The following is a 27,336-nucleotide window of genomic DNA, read 5'->3' on the forward strand; positions in this document are numbered from 1 at the left end:
CATGAATCTCCTCTACAGCAAAATACTTGTTTCTATCCCTCTGTCACACTCTAGCCTTTCATCACCTGGCACAAGGCCACCTCCTCACAATGTTCCCTTCCCCTCTCAAAGGATCTTTGTCTTGCAAGTTACTTGGTGATCCCCATCCCAGTGCTAGTGCATCCAGTCCACACTGTAAAGTGGTTGGTGTTAGGAAGGGCATCCAGCTGTAAAAACCAAGCTAAAACAGGTCTCACTGGTGCTAATGCCATGTAGAAACCACTTGGTCCACCTGTAAGGTGGTTGGTGTTAGGAAGGGCATCCAGCTGTAAAAACCCTGCCAAAACAGAGAAGCCTGGCGTAGTCTTCTGCCTAGCCAGCCCCTAAGAAACCGTCCAACCCATGCCAGCATGGAAAACGGACATTAAATGATAATGATCTTTTCTGAATAGACAGTATCAAGAAAACAAGAAAAAGGAATTGAAAATAATTCTATGATATTGGTTTGTGCTTTTAGATATGGTCCTGAACTGATAGAAAAATTGTTGCCATTTTTAAAGAAGCTTCCTCAAATTCGCAAGCAAAATATTGACCACGATTCTGTCGCTGACTGATATTATCTGGGTAAATATATTTATGGGTGGAGTGTTCCAGATAGCAGTTATTTGAGCAGTGAATATGAGATAAACTACCTTTTATGGCTTTTATTTTATTTTGTCAGTTAACGAAATGTCAACGGTTATATTATAATAATAATAATAATAATAATAATAATAATAATAATAATAATAATAATAATAATAATAATAATAATAATAATAATAATAATAATAGTAGTAGTAGTAGTAGTAGTAATAGTAGTAGTAGTAGTAGTAGTAGTAGTAGTAGTAGTAGTAGTAATAATAAGAAGAACAAGAAGGAAAAGAAGAAGAAGGTTTCTGAAAAAAAGTTTTTAGATATATATGTGTGTGTGTGTGCGAGTCTTGCTTCTGCTAAATATAGATAGATAGATAGATAGATAGATAGATAGAGAGAGAGAGAGAGAGTCAGACAGACGGACGGACGGATAGATAGATAGATAGATGGATGGATGGATGAATGGATAGATGGATAGATAGATAGATAGATAGATAGATGGATGGATGGATGGATGGATGGATGGGTGGATAGATAGATAGAGAGGAGTCTCATTCTTGGATAATTTTCATGGATCGGGAAACTCGGGGCAAAGGAGGAATGAAACTTTAGTTTTGAATACACAGTATTTATCTGGGTGTGTGTGTGTATAAAGGCATCTGTTGATGCTATAATAACCTGAAAATGCATGGTCTATGTAATAAAGTAAAAGAAAGCCCTGACAGGGATCTGTCGAATCTTGAAATAAACTAAAACAGAGAGAGAGAGAGAGAGAGAGAGAGAGAGAGAGAGAGAGAGAGAGAGAGAGAGAGAGAGAGAGAGAGAGAGAGAGAGAGAGAGAGAGAGAGAGAGAGAGAGAGAGAGAGAGAGAGAGAGAAGCATCTTGTTACACATGGGGATGTGTACATGAATAATCAAATTATAAGTGCGATGAATGCCCCGCCCACTTCTCCAAATATGGTTGTAATAGGGCCAGAATCTTGTTGATGCCTTCACTTCAAGATGGCGACGCTGGAAAGAACGAAGGAAGTAACTTTGAAGAATTAGTTTCTAAACATCAGTTTCCTCGTCTCTGAGTCAAGTGTTATTTCTAATACAAAGACACTTAGATAATGCTGAAAGTTGATGTCTCAGCATATCATAAAACGTTCCATTTTTTCAATTGATGCATATCCTATTTTTAAAACAACTTTATAAGTATAGTAAGTTTTTTCTTCCTCTTTCTTTTATTTTAGCAACTTTAATTAAGCTATTAACTCTTAGTAATTATCATTGATTCACTATTTCCTTTAATAGTGAACAACGTCTTTTCTTTGGTTGTCAAAGAAATAAATTCTCTCCAAATTAGTTATTTATGTTCTATAAATTAGAAAGAAAGAGAGAAAGAAGAGAAGAAAAGACTAAAAGAATAAAAAGTTTGGATTTCCATCAACGAAGAATATGGCCGACGGTCTGAGACACTTTGGTTCCATTTGACACGTATGTGTCTTACATCGCTCTCTTCTCTCTTCGGTCGTTTCTCAATACTAGACAAGTTATACAAGGTTCTCTTATTGTGAAAGTTTGTGTAATTGGAATATTTTCTCTTAATGCAATCAACTATAATTGGCCATGAAAGATGGATGAGAAGCATAAGGAACTCTTGGAATTACACAGGTCCAAATTTGTTCGGGCTATTGATGTTGATCGGATTTATTCTATTTTGAAAAGTGCCGATGTACTCAGTGATGATGACATTTCGACAATCAATAGTCAAACATCAAAGACGGCCAAAGTTGAAAAACTACTCGACATATTACCGTCCAAAGGAATGCTTGCTTTTCAGAACTTGTGTCATGCCCTGGAAACCACTTACCCTCATCTTTTGACTTTGATGTTCCTTGGTGGCAATCACAAAAACGGTAAGTTGTTGTAATCTCATCTTTTTTTCATTATATGTAATATAAATTTTCCAGGTAGAAAAAAAAGGGTTTTTTTATGTAATAAGTTTGTTTTCATCTCGTTATTCTTCCTTCCTTCCTTCCTCTTGCACACAAACACTAATAAAAAAAAGTGTATTTGTCCGCATTTCATTTGCTTATTAAAAAAATGAAGAAAGAAATCGCGTTCAAACTCTTCCCCTTCACATTTTTTCAGTTTTACATGTGAAATTAAACAATAAATGTGAATTCAGAAAGTTTGCCAAGTTTCCCCATTTTCATTTTGTTGTTGTTATTTGCAGCAACAGTTGCTACCTTAACTATTTAACATCGATAAATGATTATCAATTTAAAATTGATCAAGCAGTCAATTTTATTTATAATAATCTTCGATTAAATTATACAAATTGCTTCTATAATATTTGAAATTGAATAAATTTATCGATTCGAAACTGCGATTACTAAAATACTGTCATCATTTGCTGTTTTTATTATTACTTTTGTTGTTAATTTCAGCGAAAGTAAAATGCGTTAGAATTCACGTTTGTCCGTTTAAAAGAGACTAAAATAGACTCTAATTGTTTCTTGAATTGCCCCATCGGACTAAATGCTAAAGGATTTCTACTAAATTTCTCATCTAGTTCAGGTAAATCGATTGAAATATTTATACTACGTATTTGCACCTTCCTTTTTCACTGCTTTAAGAGCGAGCAACCAGGCAAAAGTTTTATGGCATAAACTACAAAAGAAAGAAAAACAAAATGATGTCATGCTTGGCATAACTACACGTTGGTACCTCGCGACTTTGTTTCCATATAAAATTCTGAAAAACTCATATTTTTCAATGAAACTCTACAGAAGTACATTTTTGAGGGTGTAGATTACAATTATGTTGATAAAATTTAGAGAAAAAAAGTTTGAGTTTCGGATCGTTCTCTCCTTCCCCGACTTATCATCAATTTTCGAAACTAAAACAACTTTCACTTGTTTCTAGATTTAGTCTTGAAGCATTAACAACAGGTAATCTACACTCACGAAAGCGTAATTTTGCAAAATGCCATTTCAAAACCTGCATTTTAAAGAAAGTTATGAGGAAACAAAGTTGGGACAGGATTAGAATGACCTGAAACCAAAAGAGAAAAAATATCAAATATCAGCTTGTCCGCAATCGATACTCTCAAAAACGTATATTTGCAAAGTTTCGTTAAAAAGTGTGCATTTTTAAGAAAGTTGTGATGAAACAAAGTTAGTTGGTGGGGCACCAAATTGCAGTTATGCCTATTTTTTCACGTCGCAAAGTGAAATTCATATTTTGATGGAATTTAAAAAAAATTATACTTCGGTATTTTTGTTTGACAATTAGCTATACAGAATTTTGCCTCGTATGTCGTTAATATACCATTCATCATAGTTGACAATTTACATCAGTTGATAACGTGATTGATAAAATGATTTTATCGGCCCAAATTTTCTCTCCAGGTTACGTGTTGCTTCTGTTAAATTATTCACAGCTACCTGCTATTATCTTTTAATCTAATTTTTTCCCATGTGAAATTCACCATCAATTTTACTTCACAGTGTCCATTTTTTTCCTGTTTTCTCATCTAAAATCACATAACCAGAATTAAGTTTATAATGTTTTTTTTCGAACTTTTCTGTTAATAGAGTATTACATAAATTAACGTATTTCATTTATTTGTATATTAACATATTTCATAAAATTATTTATCTATTAATGTATTTCAGAAAATCGTTAGTATATTACATAAAATTATTAGTATGTTCGTATATTTCTAATTAAAATTTTTCTTTCCAGGGGCAAATTTAAAAAAAATTATTTTCCTTCGTATGTGAGATATTTTTGACAATATTGACTTTAAAATGTTACGAAATAGATGGTGGCGGTAATGTTAATAAATTTAAAATTGGCATAAAGGCATTTTTGAAGGGGATTAGGGTATTGTGAGTTGCATCGATCACTGCCTTCGTATTTACTTATCAAGTAGAGTAAATTTGAACTGATACTCTAAAGAATCTCTACTGCCTGCTACCCCACCTGTCTTCCCTTTAACTTTGTCACATTGCCCTTATCTAGGAAGTCTACAGACAGCAATATCGATCTGCAAAGTTAAAAAGCTGAGTTCTTAGATTAACACAGGTGTCACCATCAAAAATATTCAATAATTCATTCTTTTGCTTTAGTAGAATTTTTTTTTTCCTGAAAAGAAATATAATTGATATAATTGACTAACGATCTAACTAATGGTTTTAGTAAAAGGAATTAACGTAAATAAATTTTTAAAACTTATAGTGTGAATGAAAGCAACAAGTTTTCATTGTCTATCACCTTCGTAACTACCTACCGAAAAAAGTTAATGCCCTTGTTTCGTGAAGTTTATTTAATTGCTATAGCCAAGTTTAGGGATTTTAATTAGTTAATTGAAACTAAGTAAATTTGGTATTCGAAAGAATTCCATAAATTTATAGAATTGGTTGTTTTTCAAAATAGTTTGTCAACTTTTTTATAATGTACTAAAATCCTCTGTTCAACAAAAAAAAAAAACAACAAAATAGTCAGTTAAACGGAAAACGAAATGCAATGGAATTACATCCACACGTTCATAAATTCATTGAAATACGATTACTAATGATAGTTATTAGCGCAAAATACCATGTATATGGTGACCATTCGAGTGTATAGATTAATGAGAAAAGTTTGTGTGTATGTTCAATATACAATAGAAGCAAATAAAAGTTTCGAAAGTGTAATTAACACAACTTTAAATTGGAACCTTTGATATTCCTTTAATTTGTTAATCACATTTGTAAGAACAAAAACCACAAAAAAAAATATATATCAGGTATCTTTGAAGCTGCGGAAATATGGTGATTGATTTTGGGGTCACTATAAAGATCTTCACCCGGGAACCAAAAATAATAATAAACCAGCCTGTTGGGTGTTAACAAATATGTAGAAAACGAATATGAAAAAAAAAAAAAAAAATGCGCGCTGATGACCCTGGGGTTGGGAGGGGGCTTCCGGAAAATTCACAAGATCCGATTTTTTCGTCATAACTTTCGGTAAAATGGATATATATATATATATATATATATATATATATATATATATATATTTCCATCTAGTTTCTGTGGCTGATTTTTTTTACGGAATCCCACGATTTTGGTTATGGAGCATCCGATTCTGAAAAAAAAAAGAAAAAATTAAAAAATCGCATTTTCAAAATTTCACCCCCCCCCATTTTTCGCTGAAAAATGAAGGGGTGAGGGTATGATGAGGGGGAATTGAAATTTTGAAATGCGATTTTCGAATTTTTTTTTCAGAATCGGATCCTCCATAACCAAAAATGTGGAATTCCGTAATAAAAATCAATATATATCCATTTTACCGAAAGTTATGACGGAAAAATCGGATCTTGTGAATTTTCCGAAAGTCCCCTCCCCACCCCCAGGGTCGTTAGCGCGCATTTTATTCCATATTCGTTTTCTACATACTTGTTAACACCCACCTGGCTGGTGAAGATCTTTATATAGACAGATTTTGGTACATTAGTTGAAGATAAGCCGCCGCACTATTTTATCATAAAGAAGATCATGGACTGCACCCCTTTGGGTTTTTTTTTTTTTACAGGAACACATTATATCGAGGGCGGATATTCGAAAAAATGGGAAAAAAAAAAACAAAAAAAATCTGCATTTCAAAATTTAAATTCCCCACCAATTTCTTTAATTTTCACTTAAAAAAATTTTTTTTGCGAAATACGTAGAAAAATACAGAGATTGTGAATCTGAAAAAAAAAAATTTTGTAAAATTTCAGTTTTCCAAAAAAAAATAAACATCTCTCCCCCCCGCCCTATGACAAGTAGTGATATTAAAGTGTTTTCTCTACTAATGTTTCATGCATGCATAGAATTATAAAATAGCAGATGCAAAAAGTATCGAAACAGAAAACCTGACATGCTAGAAACATGTTTTCAAAATTTTGATACGAATTATCAAAGAAGAAAAAAATGAGGGGAGTTTATTTATTTTTTTTTTTTTGAAAAATTGAAATTTTACAATTTTTTTTTTCAGAATTATAATCTCTGTATTTTTCTGTTTATTTTGCCAACAAAAGTTTTTTTTTCAAGTGAAAATTTAAGAAATTGGGGGAGGGGAGATTTAAATTTTGAAATGCAGATTTTTTGCAGATTCGGAATCTCTGCCCTCGATATAGTGTGTTCCTGTAAAAAAACAAAAACAAAGTGGGTGTGGTCCATGATCTTTACCTCCGCCAGAAAATCTTGGTTAATGTTGACATTATTACCCGGAAACGAAAAAAAAAAAAAATAGTGCAACAGATGTAATAAAAAAAAAAGTGTAGTAAACGAATATGAAAACAAAAATGCGCAGAAAGCAACAGGGTGGGAAGGGCTTCAGAAAATTCACAAGATCCAAGTTTTTCCCTCATAACTTTCCGGAAAATGTTTTTTTTTTTTTTTTTTGAATGAAATTTTTTATATAAATACCTTTCAAACAGCATACATTACAGTTATAACGAAATTTGTGGGTAAATTCTTTTCTGAATGGATGGTGATAGAACTTTGGAAAATTCACAAGATTCAATTTTTTCCCCTCGTAACTTTAAAAGAAAATGGATATCTTTTAATGAAATTGTATATTAAATACCTTTCAAATGACATGCATTACGGATGCCTAATGTGCTGTAAACCCCTTATTTTTGTTTAGAAAGTGGGGAGCAATAAATGCGTTTTTGAAGGTGAGATGCAAAACTGCATTAACCTCTTTTCTTTACCCATATTTTAAGATAATATTTTGCAGAAATACATTTTCTAGATTGTGGATTACATTACATTGAAAATTCAAACAAGTTTGACAAGAATAAGTGAAAATACTGAAGTTATAAAAATTAGTGGTAACAAAGTCTGAACAGGAGAAAGAATGATACAAAATCCTTACAAAAACCTCATTAGTGTTTGTGTGTATGAAACAAGTAAAATTATAGTATTAAAGCAAAATATCTTTTACATACCTTTTCCAGGAAAAGCAGTAAAGTACAACTGTGTTACCTCACCAGAGCAGTGGATACTTTGTAGCAGTGTCATTTCTTTTCTATACATTAATTATGTTCTCCATCTTTAAATCTTGCCTGAAATATATTAATCCCAGATTGTAGATTGTGGCATATTAGGTTACTGTAATTCATTCATCGGTGTTAACTAAAATGTTTCATTAGTTTCCAGTGTTGTTAATAGTTCTATTATTATCGGTCATTATTCACTTGGCAATTCTGGGTTTTCTACCAGAGCCGGATTTAAACCATGGGGGTCCTGGTGGTGCACTTCAAGTTCAGTGGGTAGCTTATAAAACAAGAATTAAAGTCTTAGAAAATTACAAAATTTAAATCTCAAAACCCATCTAGTTCAAATAACTGAATTTGGTGAGTTAGCAGTGTTTAAATAAATGACTGAAAATGTCTCTTCATAGATACATTTCTGCAAAATTCAAATTTCGTTTTTCACACTTGTGATGCTTGACTTTTCCAAGGAGGGAAGAGTGGGGTAAGATTTTTCTCCTTTTAATGTGAGTTACATGTTTCAGAATGTAGAATAAGATGAAATGAAAGAAAATTACGATAAAGAAAAAGAATAATTTTTGTGGTTGTTGATGTTTCAAAGACATGATGTGTGTGTGAGAGAGAAAGAGAGGGGGAGATACCAACATTTAAAAGACAGGAATTAAAAAAATTCTTTTTTTAAAACAGCTTCTCTTGATTGTTTTGCAGTGCATGAAAAAAACAAAACAAAACAAAAAAAACAGAGAACACCCCAACAAAAACAGGAAAATTCAAACAGCTATTTCCGAAAGTTGACTTTTGCAATTTCCAGTAAGAGTAGGTGGGGCACAATGAGTAATATTTACTGCATTTTTTGACTTTGAAGAAAATATATTTTTTTACAAATGTTCACTACCTTGCCAAAATTATATCAGTGAAGTAAAGACCTTCTCTAAATGCAGTAAAACCTATAACATTTAGAACACTATTTCAGAAAATTATCACTGTTCTCTTTGAGCATATAGAAGACAAATTTAGACGGGGCAAAATGGGCAAGACAAAATAAGGTAAATATGCCCTTCTATTTCTCCAGAATTAAATTTGTAAAAAGAATCATACGCATAAACATCCATCCTTAGACATCAGAAATGTAACAAAATTTTAAATATCTTGGTCAAATGAAAGAAAATTATAGAAAAATAGCACATGATATGAAATTAATGGAACTCAACTAAATCTAAAAACTCAACATAAAATATTCTTAAGAGCTTCTTTGCCAAAAATTATCCAGATATTTTATCAGCTACCTCAATTACAATCGGGTCAAATTTGAGGAAAAATTTCTTGAAAATAGTACCTGCCAGCTTATGCTTCAAACTCTCAACTTCAACAACAACTATATAAACCAGGGGTTCTCAAACTTTTTTTTACCTTTTTCACTCTTGAGGATCCACCACCACCACAACTACCATACCCATTTGATGTTTAAAAAAATCATATTGTATTTTTATAATTGAATATTATTAGGACTTCCTTAAAAATTGTTAAAATATTCTGTGTACTGTAGACCTATAACCAATTTCTTAACTACTAAATTCTATGGAAGAATGAATGCTCACAAGTAAAATGAGTCATAAATATACAAGTATGTATTTGTAAAAATCAGACAGTACTTTAGTGTTAATTTCTTTAATGCAAGTCTGACAGTCGGTGCTGCTCTGCTAGTTTTAAAATATTCTATTCCAATGTTGACAATGATATTTGAAGATCACCTTTTTCTACAATGTCAATTTGATTACAAGCTTTTGACAATAAGTTAGTGACATGGCTGAAACCAGATTCAACAAAGTAAGATAAAGGAAAAGCAGTAAAGTACAACTGTGTTACCTCACCAGAGCACTGGATACTTTGTAGCAGTGTCATTTCTTTTCCATACATTAATTATGTTCTCCATCTTTAAATCTTGCCTGAAATATTTCATCACTCTTGCAGTTCAATGAGATTCTCCTGCAAACAGATTTGTACATCAGCAACATAAACTCAAAAAGAAATGTCACCCAACACAGTATATTTAACTTCAGCAGGTTATTAAACTGAGCTTGCATATCATTATGCAAATTTTTCTAATGTTTAGTATACAAGGTGATCATCATGCAGATTACTATTAACTGATTCTAAATGAGGAAATTGTAATAACACACAACACACAATATTTATTTTTTAGAGCTGTACTTGTACTTTCCCTAGAAAAGCAGTAATAGCTCGTTTGGAGGATAGGAGATCAGTTTTCTCCTAAAAGGTGTTTGTTAATCAAATTAATTTTATCAAATACATCACATTTAGCTGCAATCATTTGTCGGCTTAGATTGTTGTTGGCCAGGAATGAGACAATAGTGTACCAAAGTGCAAAAAAAAAAAATGATAGACTATTACCTTTTGATAACCAACTCATCTCTGTGTGGATTACAAAGCGTTTAAACTCTTCATTATCTTTCTGGGTAGATTCATCAGGTTGAAAAGGAAATTTATGTACTTGTAATTTGGCTACTAGTTGTGTTTCTACATCCTTAGCCATTTCATCAATGCACCGTGGCATTGATGAGTTACTTAAAGGAATCTTACAAGTAATTTTATTAGCATTTTCTTTCATAAATGGTGAAGTTATGACAGATACCGCTGGCAAAATTACAGTTTCACCAATATTATGAGGTTTCCTAATCTTTGCTATCATTTTAGAAACTTCATAGGATGTCAGTCAACCATTATTATTTTCACACAATTGATTACTAAATAACTGATTCACCATTTTTCTTGCTTGGAATTCATTGCAGTCTTCTAAAATATTCTACTTGTCTTTGAGCTTGGTCTCTGAATAGATTTTAAGCTGAGCTGGCTTCATGCTGTCATTTGACAGTACATCCATACATATGAGACAGATTGGTTTCGCTTCATTCTGTGGTGATAGAATACAGCCATAAGACATATTCAATGGAATACTATCAGCATTTCTTCTTAGTTGGAGGGGGCAGAATTTTGATTTAAGCACCCCATGTAACCCCTCGTAACTTTTCTATTATTTTGAATTTTCAGAAAATTTTTGCAAATTTGTCTTCTACACATGGGAATTCAAAAGATTATGCAAATAAAATTTTTGTATGTGATTTAGGCACTTTAGCCGTTGTTTTTAGCACATTACACAACCACCTGATACCTTGCTCATTTTTTTGTCACTATGATGTACTGATATTGTTCAAGAAGGGTCCATTGGTGGAATTTAAGCAAAAGTCCTAAATGTCTGTATTTTAAACTCTGATTTTGAAAAAAAATTAAAAAGAAGTAGGAAATTTTAGGATTTATGGGGTTTTAAAAAAACTATTTTTTTTTTTTTTTGCATTAAGCATACGAATTCCAATGGATAGAACACAAATTCACAAAAATTTTCTGAAAATTCCCCAAAATAAAAGCCATGGCCACCTGCTACCTTCATTTCTACTCTTTGTTGTTGTTTTTTTAATTAGAGTTTAAAATATGGGTAGTCTGAATTTTAGGCTGAAATCCCACCCTTGGATGCATCATCATTCCACTAAATATGTTTATGGTGAGAAAAATATTGAAAAATATTAATGCATGCCAGTGACAAAGAAATGAAGAAAGTGGTTGTGAGATGTACTAAAAATAATAGCTAAATCACCATAATCATTTGAATTCTCATGTATAGGACACAAATTCACAAAAGTTTTCTGAAAATTCCAAAACATAAAAAAAGTTATATGCAATATTATATTTATCAGTAATGGATTAAAATAATTGTAAATTTCTTTTCTTAGATTATATGTTAAAATACTAGTTATAGAAGATATGAAAAAGTTCTTACCTTTATCCTAAAAAACTAACTTGGAGATCAGTCTTGCAAAATTTGTCGAAAGTTTGACTGCAGTTTCAGATGGTCCAGTATGTAGGAGTATGCCGAAAGTGTTAACCGGGTGATATCCCTGCCAAACCAGATATAACATCTTAATGGGTAATAATAGGCTCAGGGAACATAGAAGATTTCAGTACAAGGTCAGAAGTGGGTTTAACTTCAACACAGAAAACATGAGCCATGCTGGGTCCAACAACACTTATACACACACGCCTACACACATACATACACACACACACATACACACACATATACACACATACACATATACTTACACACATGCACACACACACACATACATACGCACATGCATGCATACATACACACACACACACGCATGCACACATACATACATACACACACATACATACATACACACACACACACTTCCACACATACACACATACATACATACACACACATACACACATACATACATACAACCAAACACATATACACACACACACATACTTACATACACTCATACAGACACACATACACACAGACATACACACATACACACTCACACATACATACATACACACACACACTCGCATGCATGCACACACACATGCATGCGCGCATGCATACATACATACATGCATGCACGCACGCCTGTGGGTTCTGGCTATATCTCGGGTTCGTGTCTGGGGCCGGCGCGTTGTGCCTGGGGTTTCTCTTACGCCTGTCACCGCGGGAGTATTTTCCATCATTCCTTCAGTTGCGAAGTGTTTCCTTGCATGCATATATATACACACACCTAAACATATAAACACACATATAATACCCCTACATTTTGTACACACACGCACACACATACATACATACATACATTCACTCCCACGCACTCACACATACACATTTACATATATATATATACAATACACGCACACACACTTACACACGTACAAACACACACGAACTCACATACACACCGACACATACATACACACAACATATACCTCCATGCGCACGCACACATACACATACGTACACACATATAAGCACAGACACACACATACATACATGCACACAATCATACATATACGCACATATAAGCACACACATACACTTAGTTAAGCACAGTTACTCGCCATACACACAAAAAATGCACACGTACACACACATACTACAACTAAACACAGACACGAGACATATACAAGCACACACACATTCCTTCGTGTTTCTGACCTGTCACTCGCTAGCCTTCGCCCTCGCCCACCTATACACACACACGCACACACTCACACACACACCCTTGTCTTCTCGCACACCGTTGCTACTGCTGTTGCCCCAGCTTTCGCCCAACATATACACACATACACACACGCACACACTCACACACACACCCTTGTCATCTCGCACACTGTTTGTTTACCTTCCTTCTTTTCTGCTCTCTTGTCTTTGAAAACCCGCACTCTCTTGTTTACTACTTCCGCCTTTCCAGTATGTTGACCTCGTGAAGACCACTTGCATTTTTTTTCCCTCTGTCCTCCCACCTCGGGATCTTTCTTTCCCCTATGTTTCCGACGAAGAGCTCCGCTCGAAACGTCATACCCTCCTTCTTCCCTTTTTTCCTGAGCGCCTAATAATACTTTAATTGTTCCACCTCCTCGCATTGTTGTCTTTTTTGTTTTCTTGTTTGGATTAACTTTATATATATATACATATACATACAGCCACATGTGTACGTGTGTGTGTGCATAGATAGCCAGACAGACAAACAAACAGATAAATGTATACAAACATACATACAAAGGCACACATACATATTTATATATGTATATATACATATATATAGATACACACACATGTAGTGTATATATAAGTATGTTTGCAGTACTATGGTCTTCAATAAATATTCTCTGGTGAGCAGAGAATGGGGTGGAGGGTGTCTTTGAGATTAATGCCAAGCATGTGTGCCCTTAGCGCAGTGTTTCCCAAACTTTTCACGCCAAATTGCAATATCAGCCAGAAAATTCTCCATCGCCCACCTGTGTAAATGAAAAATCCCTGACACAACCACCCCCGACACAAAATCTTGTATCATTTGACACACACATTATATTGTAGACTCGTTGCCCTGTTAGTGCCGTTTGTAATAAATATGCAGTTGTTTACAAATCCCTTATTGTGGGTTTAGTTTTGCCATTAGTGTGAATAAAATTCTAACGTTAACTCTGTATTATGCAGATAGATTAACTTCTGGAAACTTGTGCTTTCATTTTCCCCAAATGAACCATTGATCAGAACTACGGATGCAAACATAATTAATGATTGTATTATAAAGGAAAAGAATACAACTTTTTAATGAGAACCACATGTCTGGTGCAATTGCAGCTAGTGCAGATAGATTCGGTTTCAAACTTGTCAACTGCAGCCGCAAGTCTCCTCATTGTGTCACATCCAGTTCAATTCTTTTTTGGGAAAGTAAAGTTCCAACATGGTTAAAACCAGATTCAACCAGGGATGAGGTAGGGAGGGCAAGCAAAAGTAATTTCAGATGTTTCCACAGACTGGGATAGAAATTCAGTATTCTCTGATGATACTACAAACCTTCTTTGCCATTATGACGATATCACAGTGTGGCGTCATTGTCATTTTGTAATTCTTTCAATTCCTACTGAACGTCATTCTCACAATCGACTGTATCGACCTCAAATGGATTGCTATACCAGTTTGGAATATTCAGCACAATAACATCTTGAAATTGCTCCACCAAGTTATCGTGCAGTGATTGTAAATAGTTGCATATATAGTTAAATCCATATCAACCAATTCATCTTTCAAAGAAAAGTTGTGGAAATTGATGGAATTGACATTTTGAAATGTTAGTCTTATACAACATAAATTTCGAAATGAAGGTGATGATAAATGATTTACAATCAACGAGTATTTTTCTGTTTCCTTGCAATAACTTATTCAAATCTTGTGTTTATATCACAACGAAAAAAGACATAGCACCTTGCAGCCATCAATGAAGTGGATAGTGGAGTATATTCAAAGAAAGATTTGATTATATGAAATGGTTCAACAAACCATAAAACACAGTTTACTTTTGACAGCCACCACACTTTGGCATGGTATAAAAGTTTAGTATAGTCCTCATAATTTCTCAGACAGAGTTGACAGAAAAGTTGATCAGACAAGGGACTGGACTTCAATTTGTTCACAGTCTTGATAACTAAATGTAGCACATCATTCAATCTACTGTACATATTTTTTGCCACTAAATACTGCTGGTGTGCCAAGCAATGAACAGTTAGTATCTGGTGGGAAATTTCACGCTTTAGGAGAGATGAAAAACCTCTCTATCTTCCTATCATTGAAGGGGCTCCATCAGACACACAGGCAAGAATATTACTGAGTGGGATATTATGTTCAAAGGGGAAAGACTTGAGAGTGAGAAAAATAGTTGCACTTCTTGAATCAAGTGGCAATTTCTCTGTGAACAGCATTTCCTAACAAGGTTGCAGGTCTTTGCTGAAATACCGAAAATATACTAACATCAAACATTGATTGTCCACAACAGTTGACTCATCCACTTGTATAGAAAACTCAGAATGCTAGAGAATATTAACGAGCTGATTTTAGACATCATTGGCCATTTCATTGATCCTTCGAGAAATTGTGTTCTTACTAAGTGGGATCTTCTTCATAATTTTATCGAGTTTTCCGTGCATAATGGACGACGAAACCTCTTCGATAACTGGGCAGAGTAATGTTTCTCCAAATGTATGAAACTTCCTAGACTTAGCAACAAGCAATGCAATGTTGTACGATGCAATCAACCCGTCATTCTCCTGTTTACATTTAACATGCTACTCCAGGGAACTAGTTAACAGGAGAATGACGGGTTGATTGCATCGTACAACATTGCATTGCTTGTTGCTAAGTCTGGGAAGTTTCATACATTTGGAGAAACATTACTCTGCCCAGTTATTGAAGAATTTTTTTCAATCATTATGCATGAAAAACCCGATAACATTTACTTTTTGAAAGAGGATCTCAGCTGCAAAAAGTATGATAATGGCTTGTCTTTCTTGTCAGAATGCTTTGCATCAAAGTGATACATCAAGCATGAAGGTTTCATTGCTTCGTTGGTCAATGTCTGATGGCATTGGTAACTGACAGTTCTGAGTATAGGAAGAAATCCAAGCGATAAATAATTACTGCTGTACTGTCGACAATTTTCTTGACTGGAGGCATCAGTACAGAGAAAATGTGAAAACAAATTTCTACAGATGGTGTCAGAAAGGCAATAGAGCAGAGTCAGATGACACGTTTTTACTAGAGAAAATACGGATTTAGTTCGTTTGGTTGCCAGCATTTCAAAAATTAAAGTTTATTGAAAATTTTAAAATTCAGCACATTAATGTACTTTTCCAAGCTAAATTGCTGGAGTTATTCAACTTTTTCCAGAAAAATGGTTTTTAAAAAGTTATAGAGGTTTAAAGTTTGATAATTTTCACCCAGTCAAGAAACACGATTTCAAAGTTGTTATTTTGTGCGTGACTACACATTTTGTCAACATCCTAATAATAGCACTTGTGTTTTGATATGAAGCCAACATATAACCTCTTATAACTTTTCTATTTTTCTGAGTTTTCGAGAAATTTTTGCGAATTTGAAATCTACAGATGGGACTTCATATGATTATGCCAAAACCAAAAGAAAAAATTGTGGTTGAGTGTGATCTGGCTGCTATTCTTAGCACACATGACAACTATCTCAATGGCTGTGACAAAAATATTCGATTGATAAACAAGTTCGTGTTTTTAATACAAAGGAACATCTCATGCGAGTGCATCCTTATTCTAGACATGCCTAGATATCAGTAAATCTAAAATTCATTGTCACCCACAAAATGTTCAGTGTCCGCCAAAATTTCAAATCACCCACCTTTTTCTAGAAATTCACCCATCGCCCACTGGTGGATGATATTGCCCACTTTGGGAAGCTATGTCTTAGCCATTTGCTGTTGCCAGTCAATGTGTCTGGCGCACTTTTGAAAGAACTGTATGTATTTGCCCATATACATACATACATATACATACTGTGATTACTTTGAGTACCACTGACCTGTTCTTTGATACTTAAGCCAAGAATGTGTGTGCATATGTATTTTGTTGCTGCTGTTGTTGACGTTACTTTTTCTCAGTATTATTTCCTTCATCTTTCTAGGGAATTCCCAAAGGAATTTTATGACCAACTTCATAGATATATGTTCTGCATTTTTTAATGTTATTTTTTCTTTATTCTTGTTTCGAAAAGTAAAGTAGTAAATAAATTAGTAAAGACAGGATTTCTAGCAACATATTTCAGGGTTTTTTTCAAGCAAGTTTCTTAGTCTCAGTGCACCATTGTACAGGGTCCACATTGAAAACTACTGGTCTAAAACACAATTTTCCAAAGCCCCTGAAAAACTGTGTACCCCCAATTTACTGCATTACATCTGTGGACCACCAGAAATTTTGTATGGACCCCAGTTGAGAACCCCTGATCTAAAGTATATTGACCAATTTTTACTCCTAAGTACGTGTACTGAGCAAATTTTACTCCCAATGATGATGCAATAGTACAAAATGAGAGAAAATAACAAGAAATCGGAAATTAAGTTACTAATTTTGCCCCACTTCTATATAGTAATTCCAAGTATTTGACAAAATGATGAAAAATGATGAAAAAGAGGTTCTATTTAATGAAACATTTGAAAATATATGCAATAATTCTAAAGCTGAAAAAGAATGCTTTTAGCTGTTGAGAGATGTAATTCTATAATTAAAACTAAATTCAAAAGTTTTTTTTATTATCTTGCTTAGAAGCAAGAAGGTTAGAAGTAGAAGTGTGTGTGTGTGTGTGTGTGTGTGTGTGTGGCTTTAACTGCTATTGGTCAAACCATTGTCAAGCTCAGTCATGCGTTGAAAGAAGGAATTTGGCCTAGAGACTTTCCAAAAGCAGCTACAATTCCCTTGGGAATTGTAAGTGCTTTGCTTTTTGAATTATTTTGTGTGGTAAAATCTATTTTTATTTATCATAAAAAGAGGATCTGGATCTGTTCCATCTCATGCACAGATTTTTGGAACAGATCCCAGGATCCATTACATCTTTGAAGAAATCAAGATACCTTTATATATTGAAAGAGAGCCTCTTGTGCTTGATTGCTGGGAAGTGGGAGGGCCTGTATTGAGTGCTACATACTCTTCTTAGCAGGGGCACACAGTACCTTTTGGTTATTTCACCCCATTAAAAATTTGGGTTATCTTCCCCCACTGTTTTATGGAAAATGTTGGTACTTTTGTTATCTCCCCCAACTAAAAAAATTGTTTACTCCTCAATAAAACAAAAACAAAGAAAAAATGAAAAAATTAATAAACAAGAAAACTGAAACGATTAAATGTTTTATTTATTCTAATAACATTTTATAACAAATCCTACCATTCCTATTGAGGAGTCCAAAAGTCAATAATGTGTTGAAGTATTGAATCAAAAGGATCTAAGTCTTTTAATCCAATCTCTTGTCGCCACATAAATTCAATTTTTTAATGGGGGTGAGATAACCAAAAAGTACCGGGCCCACAATATCTAGATGTATGTGGCAATAAATCCGATCCTGTTTTCTATCCATTAACATTTAAAAAAATTTCATTTGTATTATGATCCCCACTCCTCACTCCTCTCATATATCTCTCTCCCTATGTGTGCAAATACAAATTTCTCAACATCTTAACTCATTTCCTTACACACACACACACACATGCTCTCTCCCCCCCCCCCTCTCTCTCCCCTGTGACATTACAATGAGCAATAAGTCTTCTGTGAATGTATATACAATTTCTTTTATGTCATTTTAAAATGTCAGAAACCAAAATATTCTCCTGTCCACCACCAGCTCATTATGATGGATGTGTGTGTGTGTGAATAATGGAATATCCCATAATTTACAAAAAAAAAAAAAATCAAAACAGAAAGATAATGCATCCAATTCGTTTGTGCTTGTGTGGGTGTGCAAAAAGATATGTCTTTTTAAGTGATCTTGAAAGGTTTTCCACCGAACCAAGTCTTTTTTAAAGCGTTGCAAACGTGACCATTTTGTCTTTCATTTTTTTTTAAGCCAAAATATTCCTCATGTTACATAACTGCTTTTGAAGGACACATTGGTATCCGGGATACACTATGTCCGAAAAATGAAAAATGGATTGGGTGAAATGCCTTTGATTATTAGTCCACTGGCTCAGAGCTGATCTGGGGCTAAACAACAATAGCGACTGGGGTTTAACTTTTGTGTGTGTAATGCTAGAAATACCAATTACATTCCTTGTTGAAATCAATAAAAATATTCTTTCGAATTTTGGCACAAGGCCAGCAATTTCAAGGGAGAGGGCTAAGTCTATTACATTGACTTCAATGCTCAATAAGTACTTATTTTATCGACCCCAAAAGAATGAAAGGCAAAGTCAACCTTGATGGAATTTGAACTCAACTTAAAGAATGAAAAAGATGTTGCTAATGATTCTGATAGTTCATCATCCTAAATAATGAGAATAATTTCTAATTTTGACACAAGAGCAGCAATTTTGAGGGGAGGATCTTTTTAAATAAGGCCAGAAAAAAGTAAAAAGATTGTAATGGTCATGGGTAAAACTTTTTGATCATAGGTCAGCTGGAGCAGAGCTGACCTGGGGCTAAACAGTAATAGCAACTAATAAAACTGTTCCTTGCCAAAAAAAAAAATCTTCTATGCAGTCATTCAGTCTACTAAAAATAACAGCCAAAATGATTATTGAACTGCCTGGGATCATAGATGTCTGCTGAATCCAGGCTGACCACAGGTGAAACACACAACTACTGCAGATTACTGTTCTGTCCAAGTGGAAATTTATGTCTAGAGTGAGTGATCATATAGAAGGATTTCTCATTAGATGAGTTTGCTATTAATTATTATTGTTGTTTAGCACCAAGTTAGCTCTGATCCAGCAGACATAAAGTCAAACACAATCCACTCATGGCCATCCCACTAAATTTTTCATTCAACTGTACTATGTTGAAATGTGTCTGTTACATCTTAATCAAAATAATGTTTGATTTTCAAAATTTTTATGAATTAATTTAGCAACAAACTACGTGTATGATGGGGGAATTTAATTATTTCCAACTGTATACACACATATGCACACATATACATGAGTCTGTTACTAATTGTTATTGTTGATTAACCCCTGTTCAGCTGTAATCCAGCAGATCTGTGCTGAAAGATATGCTCTTCCCATGACCATCTCCAAGCTACATCTACCAATGTGCTATTTTTCAAAAACAAAAAGTGTATGGTGTGACACTAGAAAGATTTTGGTTTAAAAAATTTGATATGGTCATGACTGGGAAGCTCTTAAAGATTGGCATTTAAAAAACACGTGTTTTTGTGCATTCATGCACCCACAGATGAATTGGATATGTTGCATTCCATTTTGAAAATATTTTAGTTATTAAACTATGAGATATCTAAATTACATGATGAATAAGTTGCAAATTTGTGTTTTTGGCAACAAGTTTTCTTTTGACACATTTAATTATGTATCTCGCTATGGTTGAATCTTCAAGCTTGTTGTGTCACATTATGTGTTCTAACCATTTATTCATTGTCTTAAGGCTTCATTTAAAATATGTTTGGTCAGGATGAATCTTTTCTCCTGGAATTTGAAGAAAACATTGAAGTCAACTTATACGAACAGAAATTGGCTTTGAAAATGAACACTTCAAAATTATGTTAAATTTTAAAAGTGTTTCCTTCTTTACAGGCAAAGACTTTTCCATGAAGGTGTTAATCCTTTCATTATCATATTTCTGATGAAAAATGGTAATGAAAGTCTTTGTTTCAATTAATTTTGAAAATATTGAAGAATTTTGTAAAATAATTTTGTCATTATTAAGCTGTTGTATAGCACATGAAATTTTGGTGGAAAGTTTTAATTAAATCACTTTAAACCAGGAAGCTTGTGTTACAGAACTGAAGATTGGTTTTAATGCAGGTCAGTACCAAAAGGGGCTATAAGTCTGAAGCTCCTTCTTATCACCATGATTCTATATGCCAACAAACAAAAGTCTGTGCTGAAGCTAGTTTTAGTCTCACTGCTTTAGATACAAAATCTGTAGAGTGCTGGACAAACTGTTTTATAGTAGTTAATGATATTTCTTTACTTTTTTTTTAGTTAAAAATTCTGTCTTGGTTGACTTTACTCTTTGTCCTTCTGGGGTCAATGAAATAAGTATCAGTCAGGTACTGTGTTGATAAAATTGATATTGCTTCCCTCCATGTGTGTCCTTGTGTCCCTATCATTGCACTGAGCTAGTGGTTGCTGCCTAGTTACTTAAAAGTTATGCATCTTTCATCATCTACATTACCAAACTGACCTCTAACTGCAAACTCTATGGAAAATCTTAGTTCTGAGCAGATTAGATTACTTTGGTTTCCCAACTCATTCAGTCTCATACAGGAATTTGAAGGGTTACAAAGAATGTTCACTAGTAAAATTTGGTTGAAAGCCTTAATTATTGTGAATGTCTGAAAGTTCTGCAACTCTACTCTCTTGAACACTGAAGAAAGAGATGTACTATCATACATGTATAGAAAATCCTATTGGGGCATGTTCTAAACTTTGGCATTACAAAGAATTTTAATGCATGAACTGCTAGATACTGTCATCTTCCAAATATACCACCTTCAAAATCACAAGCATGTCCTCAACTGTTCAACTACCTACCTAAAGAATTCAGAAATACAACAGGAACCTCTATTGAAACATTCAGAAATACATTGAATAAAGTTCTAATGATGGCACTGAACCAGCAATTTAAGGACATGCTCAGGGAAGATCAGCAGCTACAAACTCATCTTTCAGCCATAAAACAACAAAACTGATAGAAAATAAATCAAAACAGTGCTCTAGCATGGTCACAATCCTACCACTTGAACTGTTAAAAGAATAAGAATCTAAGTGTGGTATCTTCACATTTCCTATTTAAATTCAGCTCAAGTTGAAAATCAATAAGTAGATAGAGCATTGGCTCTTTGAAAATCTTCAAAATGCCAGAATTTGCAAGAACAACACAATTAAGTACATGCCATATGATAAAAGGATCTACTACAGCAGGCATTATGTTATGCCTCCTGGTCTTTTGCCATTAGTATGAGACAAACTGACTAGTTCCAGAACTGTTGAAACGTTAAGAATACTGCTTCCTTTATTATTCTATTGACCTTGGTGTGTTGCAGAAACTTGCTGTTGATAAGCAGCAGGAAAGTCTAATTTAATCTCAAGAAGTCTGTGGACTTCCTCAATGACATTTGCACAGAGTACAAATATTGGTACCTACTCTCAACACTACTGCTATTTGTAATTCATAGCTGCTTAATAAGTTGCCAACAATTGCAATTGGCAGGGTGTTGATCCATACAGTCAAATGTTTGCCCTGTGCAGCTACTATACAAGCTTGTGTCTATTGATTACAGTATGTTAACAAACCATCAAATTTAGCTCTTAATGAATCAGCTTCTCACTCCTGTTGTCAAGTCTTATTTGAAGGCACCTCTTTGTTTATATTTGCTCAGTCTGTTAAAACCACCAGCATCTCCCTGAAAGAACTAGAAAGGGGAGGATGTTATTTACTTGAGACGAAGATGGTTGGGAGGATGTCACGAAACAAGGTAATGGAGTTTTTTAACAGCTGTTAAATCAGTTTAACACAGTTGTAAAGAGCATTGTGTCCTAATGAGTTTAATCTTTTTATTTACCATGTTTGTGTTGAATTGCATTACCTTAATTTCAATTAATTTTAAAGATAATGAAGAATTTATTGGATGAACTTCGTCATTATTAAAGCCAATCTTTGGAACATTTAACATGGAATTTTGATGGTAGATTTATTTAATTAGATCACTTGAAAACAGGAAGTTTGTATTATAAACCCAGGGGCAGTCTTGGGTGGGTTCGTATCAGAAATGTTAAAACAAAGTGGAAATATCACAAGCCATTTATATTACATGCCTTTTGGTCTGACTATAATATCTCAGCAGTTTACTTTCTGTTTAACCATTTAGCATTTAAATTATTCTGTCAAATGCAATGCTTATTTATTCACATTGTTTTGAATTAATCATACACTGTCTTGTTGCTTCAAAATTAATATAATGTGATTGTTTATTTTTAGATTGACATTGTAGGATAGTTGTGAGTGGCCTGATCTAGCTGCTTTGAACATAAAACAGAGACTGTTTTGGCTGGTTTAAATGCTAAAGGGTTAATTTCCAGTTGTAACTACTTTGTTGCATATCTTCTGCTTTCTAAATGAAAAGGCATGGGTATCACAACTTCCTTCTAATATTTTTCTACAGATAAGGAGCTGCTATGATTATTGAGATAATTTTTGCAAATTAGTAGTTTTACTTCTCTAGGGGATGTTTTCTCTTTATCTAATTATACATTTATTTGGGAAACCATTCTGATATAACCTTGTTTAACTGCAGTAATAAAACTGTCTGGTGGCACAAAGAGGTGCAGTTTGTGTGTCACAGGGAGAGTGGTGGAGGGGTTCTGCTAGATTTATAACAGCTTTTTTAGACAAGAGTCATGAATTTTAAACTATGACTTGTAAGTTGGTTAACTTTTTTGATACAAGTCAGCTTAGCTATTAAGTGTCTGCTAGTAAAACTGTCATTCGCTATATACACACCCAGTTTTTGTTTTGTTTTCTGCACTGACATAGATTAGATTTGTTTTTTAGTCTTATGTTGCACCCACTACCAACAACATTTATACAAAACTATTTATGACTATTGCTTCCTAAGACACAATGCCACTTTTGTAAGGTGGGTGGGTATTGTATAGTCTGAAGTAAGACCTGATTGAGCAGACCTATGACCACAGTCATAATTATTGTCTTGTCTTTTTATGTGCAGCTGCCTTGTCCAATATATATATATATCATCTCTTTTTTTAGACACATGATTTACAGGAGATTTAGCTGTTTATTGTAACGGCTTGAACAACCACATAGAGAATCCCTATTGGTTTCTAATAGAAGGAAATATTTGGAGGATGTATAAAGTTGATTAAATCATCATCACTATTGTGGTAGTGAAAGATAGATAGATACTAGTGTCATTATCTGAATCCAGAAAAAATGAGATACAAGACCTACTAAAAAAAGTGTCTATTCGATTTGAATTATCTGTGTGCCTATACAGAAATATCTTCAGATTTGCTTGGAGGGAAAATACAATCATGTAAAAGTCATGTCTTTCTTAACTCATTTGATACTAACCCACCTCAGACTACCACTGGTTCTAGGTACAAACTGTCTGTTTTAATGTGATCTAAAGTAAAATACATTCTTCTGTGTTGTTTTCCTGTGAAGAGTGTTCTCCTCTACACTGACTGGCTAGACTTATTGTAAATGAAATATGAGATCATCTGGGAATTAACCTGCAAGTTTTCAGTAATCTTATTCAAGATAGAAATTTATCTTTCATCTGCTTCATGCCATGAAAATGAAGCTAAAGTACCTGTTGTCAGAGAGGTTGAGTTTTAAAAGAATTTATTTTATTTATGACCATGAAATTGTTCCATCTGTATTAATTTATAAAATTACACTAATTATACAAGGAATATAACATAATGTAAGCTCATTAACTTGAAGAATCCATCAATTTCTGAGAAAAAAGTATCAAAATCTCTTGACATTAAAAATCTGAAATGGATTTTTTTAGAACTATATTTGCAGTTATTGAAACAAACAGATCCCTGCTTCTGATACAATCACAATCACCAACACTACTACACATTTCCCCTTCATTTTCTAACTATTGATTTCTTTCCTTCTTTGTTAAGTTGCATGATGTAGTTTCATTCACACCCAATTACTCAACACATATTGTTAATTTTGTTAAATATAGATCTTTTGGAAGAGATGGACGTCAGTTGATTGAAGTGTGTGCTTGATTTTGTGTGTGTGTGTATGCATACTCACCAGCATAGAATAGAATGAGCTCAATCAATGCTGATGATAATAATAGTAATTAATAATTATATATATATATAACTACAAATTTACATAGATCTATCTACACAAAGAAATTATCTATATACAGGCATAGCTGTATGGTTAAGAAGCTTACTTCCCAACCATGTAGTCTTAGGTTCAGTCCCACTGCATAATACTTTTGGGCAAGTGCCTTCTACTGTTGTCTCAGACTGACCAAAGCCTTGTGAGTGTATTTTGTCAACAGAAACTGAAAGAAGCTTTTTCATCTTTAACTCCTTCTGGATTGGAAATTTATCCTGAGATAGACTATTTTATTACTTAACCCATTAGCATTCAATTTTCTCTGTCAAATGTAATGCTTATTTATTCACATTGATTTGAATTAGTCTGGCATCACCTTGATGTAGTTTCAACATTGCTGAAATATTTTAGCATAACCCAGCATAACAGGGTAAAATGAATCATAAGTTATTAAAACCTACCCATAACAAAAGGAATTTTCCAAGGAGACTCATTGTCCCCTGCTTTTCTGCCTTGCTCTGATCCTACTAACAAACTTGTTAAATGAAACCACCATGGGTTACAGATGCTGTGGACAAACTGTAAATTATTTCCTTTATATGGATGACTTAACATTTTTCACTAAAAATACCACTGAACAAAAAATACCTTCTAAAAATTATCCATAGCTTCAGTAAGGACATCAGGATGAGAATGGGATTGGACAAATGTGCCAAAGTGACATTGAAAAGAGGTAAATTAATCATCACTGGAAACACTGCACTTTTCATTAACACAGAAATCAGAGAATTAAACCACAATTGTCCTTACAATTATCTAGATGAAATAGCTAAAATACAACACACACAAATGAAAGAGAAACTTAGGAGAGAATATTACAGAAGAGTTAGACTAACATTAAACATGCTAGCCATACCAGCAATAAATTAAACAGTTTCAACAGAATAAAGTGGAAGATTAGTGAATTGAGAAACTTATATAGAAAAATCTGGAAACTATTAACAGGATACCAAAGTCACCATCCCAAAGCAGACACAAATAGAATATGTTTACCTTACACAGAAGTTTGCGGCCTGATACAGATAGAGAACTACTGTAAAATAACAACAGTTGAACTAGAAAAATATTTTGAAACAAAAGTGGACAACTGCTACATGTAATAAAGCAAAATGAAAAAAAAAAAAAAAAAAAAAAAAAACACTTTTCTATACACAAGGAGGTGACAAAATACAAAACAGAAACATAATTGCCCATACTAATATCTAGGAATAGACAAAAAGCTAAAATACAACACACAGAAATGAAAGAGAATATTACAGAAGAGTTAGACTAACATTAAATACTGAACTCAGTGCTAAAAATAAAATAATATGGATAAACACACTAACCATATCAGTAATAAATTGCAGTTTCAACATAATAAAATGGAAGATTAGTGAATTGAGAAACTTAGAAAAATCAGGAAACTATTAACAACATACTAAAATCACCACCCAAAGCAGATAGTAGCCTTTGAAGTGGTAGAATGTAACACCCAACATACTGTATTCATGTTCCTGAGTGTTCTAATATGACTGTGGTTGACATTGATCTTTATTCTTTTGTAGTAAGGGGAGAGTTATTTTATTGTACAATAATTACCATTTACATACTTGAGTTGATTAAACACTCACCTCAGATAACAACACAGCAGAAATGATAAAAGAGATATAAAAAAAACATGAAAACGGAACTACAAAATATACTAAAGTAGAAATGGAAAGAAAAACCACTGAATGGCCAAACCCTACAAGGCTTGACAAAGAAGTAAGCCTAAGTAAAAGCCAAAAATGGTTCAAAAGCTCTGGGCCAAAAGCAGAAACAGGACTGATTCTTGCTGTGCCAGACCAATGCCTGACCATAAACAACTATAAAAGCTAAATAATGAAAACAGGCCCTAACACCAAATGCAGAATGTGTAACCAGCACAATGAGACAGTTGACCACATTATTTCTGTTTGACCAGTCCTAGCTAAATTTGAATATAAATATACAGACATGACTGTGTAAGTAGTTATATCCACTGGGCACTATGCCAACACCACAACATAAAAACTAACAAGGCATGGTATAAACATGTGCCAAACCAAGTGCATGACAATGATTAGACCACAATTGTCTGAGATATGCCTGATCAAACTGACAAAGAAATCAAAGCTAACCGCCCAGACATAATAATCAAAGATTATTAATAATCAAAAAGTACTTTATTACTGATAGACATTGCAGTCCCTACTGACCAAAATATTGCCCCAAAAGAAGTACAAAGATCTCAAAACTGAAGTAGTGAAGATGTGGGACAGAATGTGAAAACAGTATCAGTAATAATTGAAACATTAGCTATGATTAAAAAAAACCATGAACACAAACATAGAAGCTATACCTGGACTCAACACTATCCCAAAAAGTAGCCCTACTGGGAACAGCCCACATCCTAATTCAATAATACAACCCAAATTAAACAATCCACAAATACACTACACTGTATACAGTAAATAAAATAAACATGTACTCTATAGATATCAACAGAACACAATACAAAAAGACTGAAGCTAAAACCCATAACAAAAACTGATGCAATACCAAGAAGAATTTTTACTCCCCCCCCTACCCAAAGCAAGAACACAGCTCAGCAACAAGGTATAGTAGGTCATGCAGTAGAAATTTGCCTGAAACTATCAAATGTTGAATAATAATAATAATCATT

At 33.7% G+C, this 27,336-nt stretch overlaps 1 protein-coding gene across 1 annotated transcript in view; it reads left to right on the top strand.

Annotated features, from left to right (window-relative positions):
- The first annotated feature begins 1,585 nt into the window (after window positions 1–1,585).
- Window positions 1,586–27,336, top strand: part of LOC115213855 (disks large homolog 5) — a 186,609-nt gene continuing 160,858 nt past the window's right edge. Inside the window, exon 1 of the mRNA XM_029782794.2 lies at window positions 1,586–2,516. Within this exon, the coding sequence (XP_029638654.1) occupies window positions 2,234–2,516 (283 nt within the window). The 5' untranslated portion in view covers window positions 1,586–2,233. The remainder of the gene's footprint in view (window positions 2,517–27,336) is intronic.

This window comes from Octopus sinensis, linkage group LG7 (assembly GCF_006345805.1).
Source record: "Octopus sinensis linkage group LG7, ASM634580v1, whole genome shotgun sequence".
NCBI lineage: Eukaryota > Metazoa > Mollusca > Cephalopoda > Octopoda > Octopodidae > Octopus > Octopus sinensis.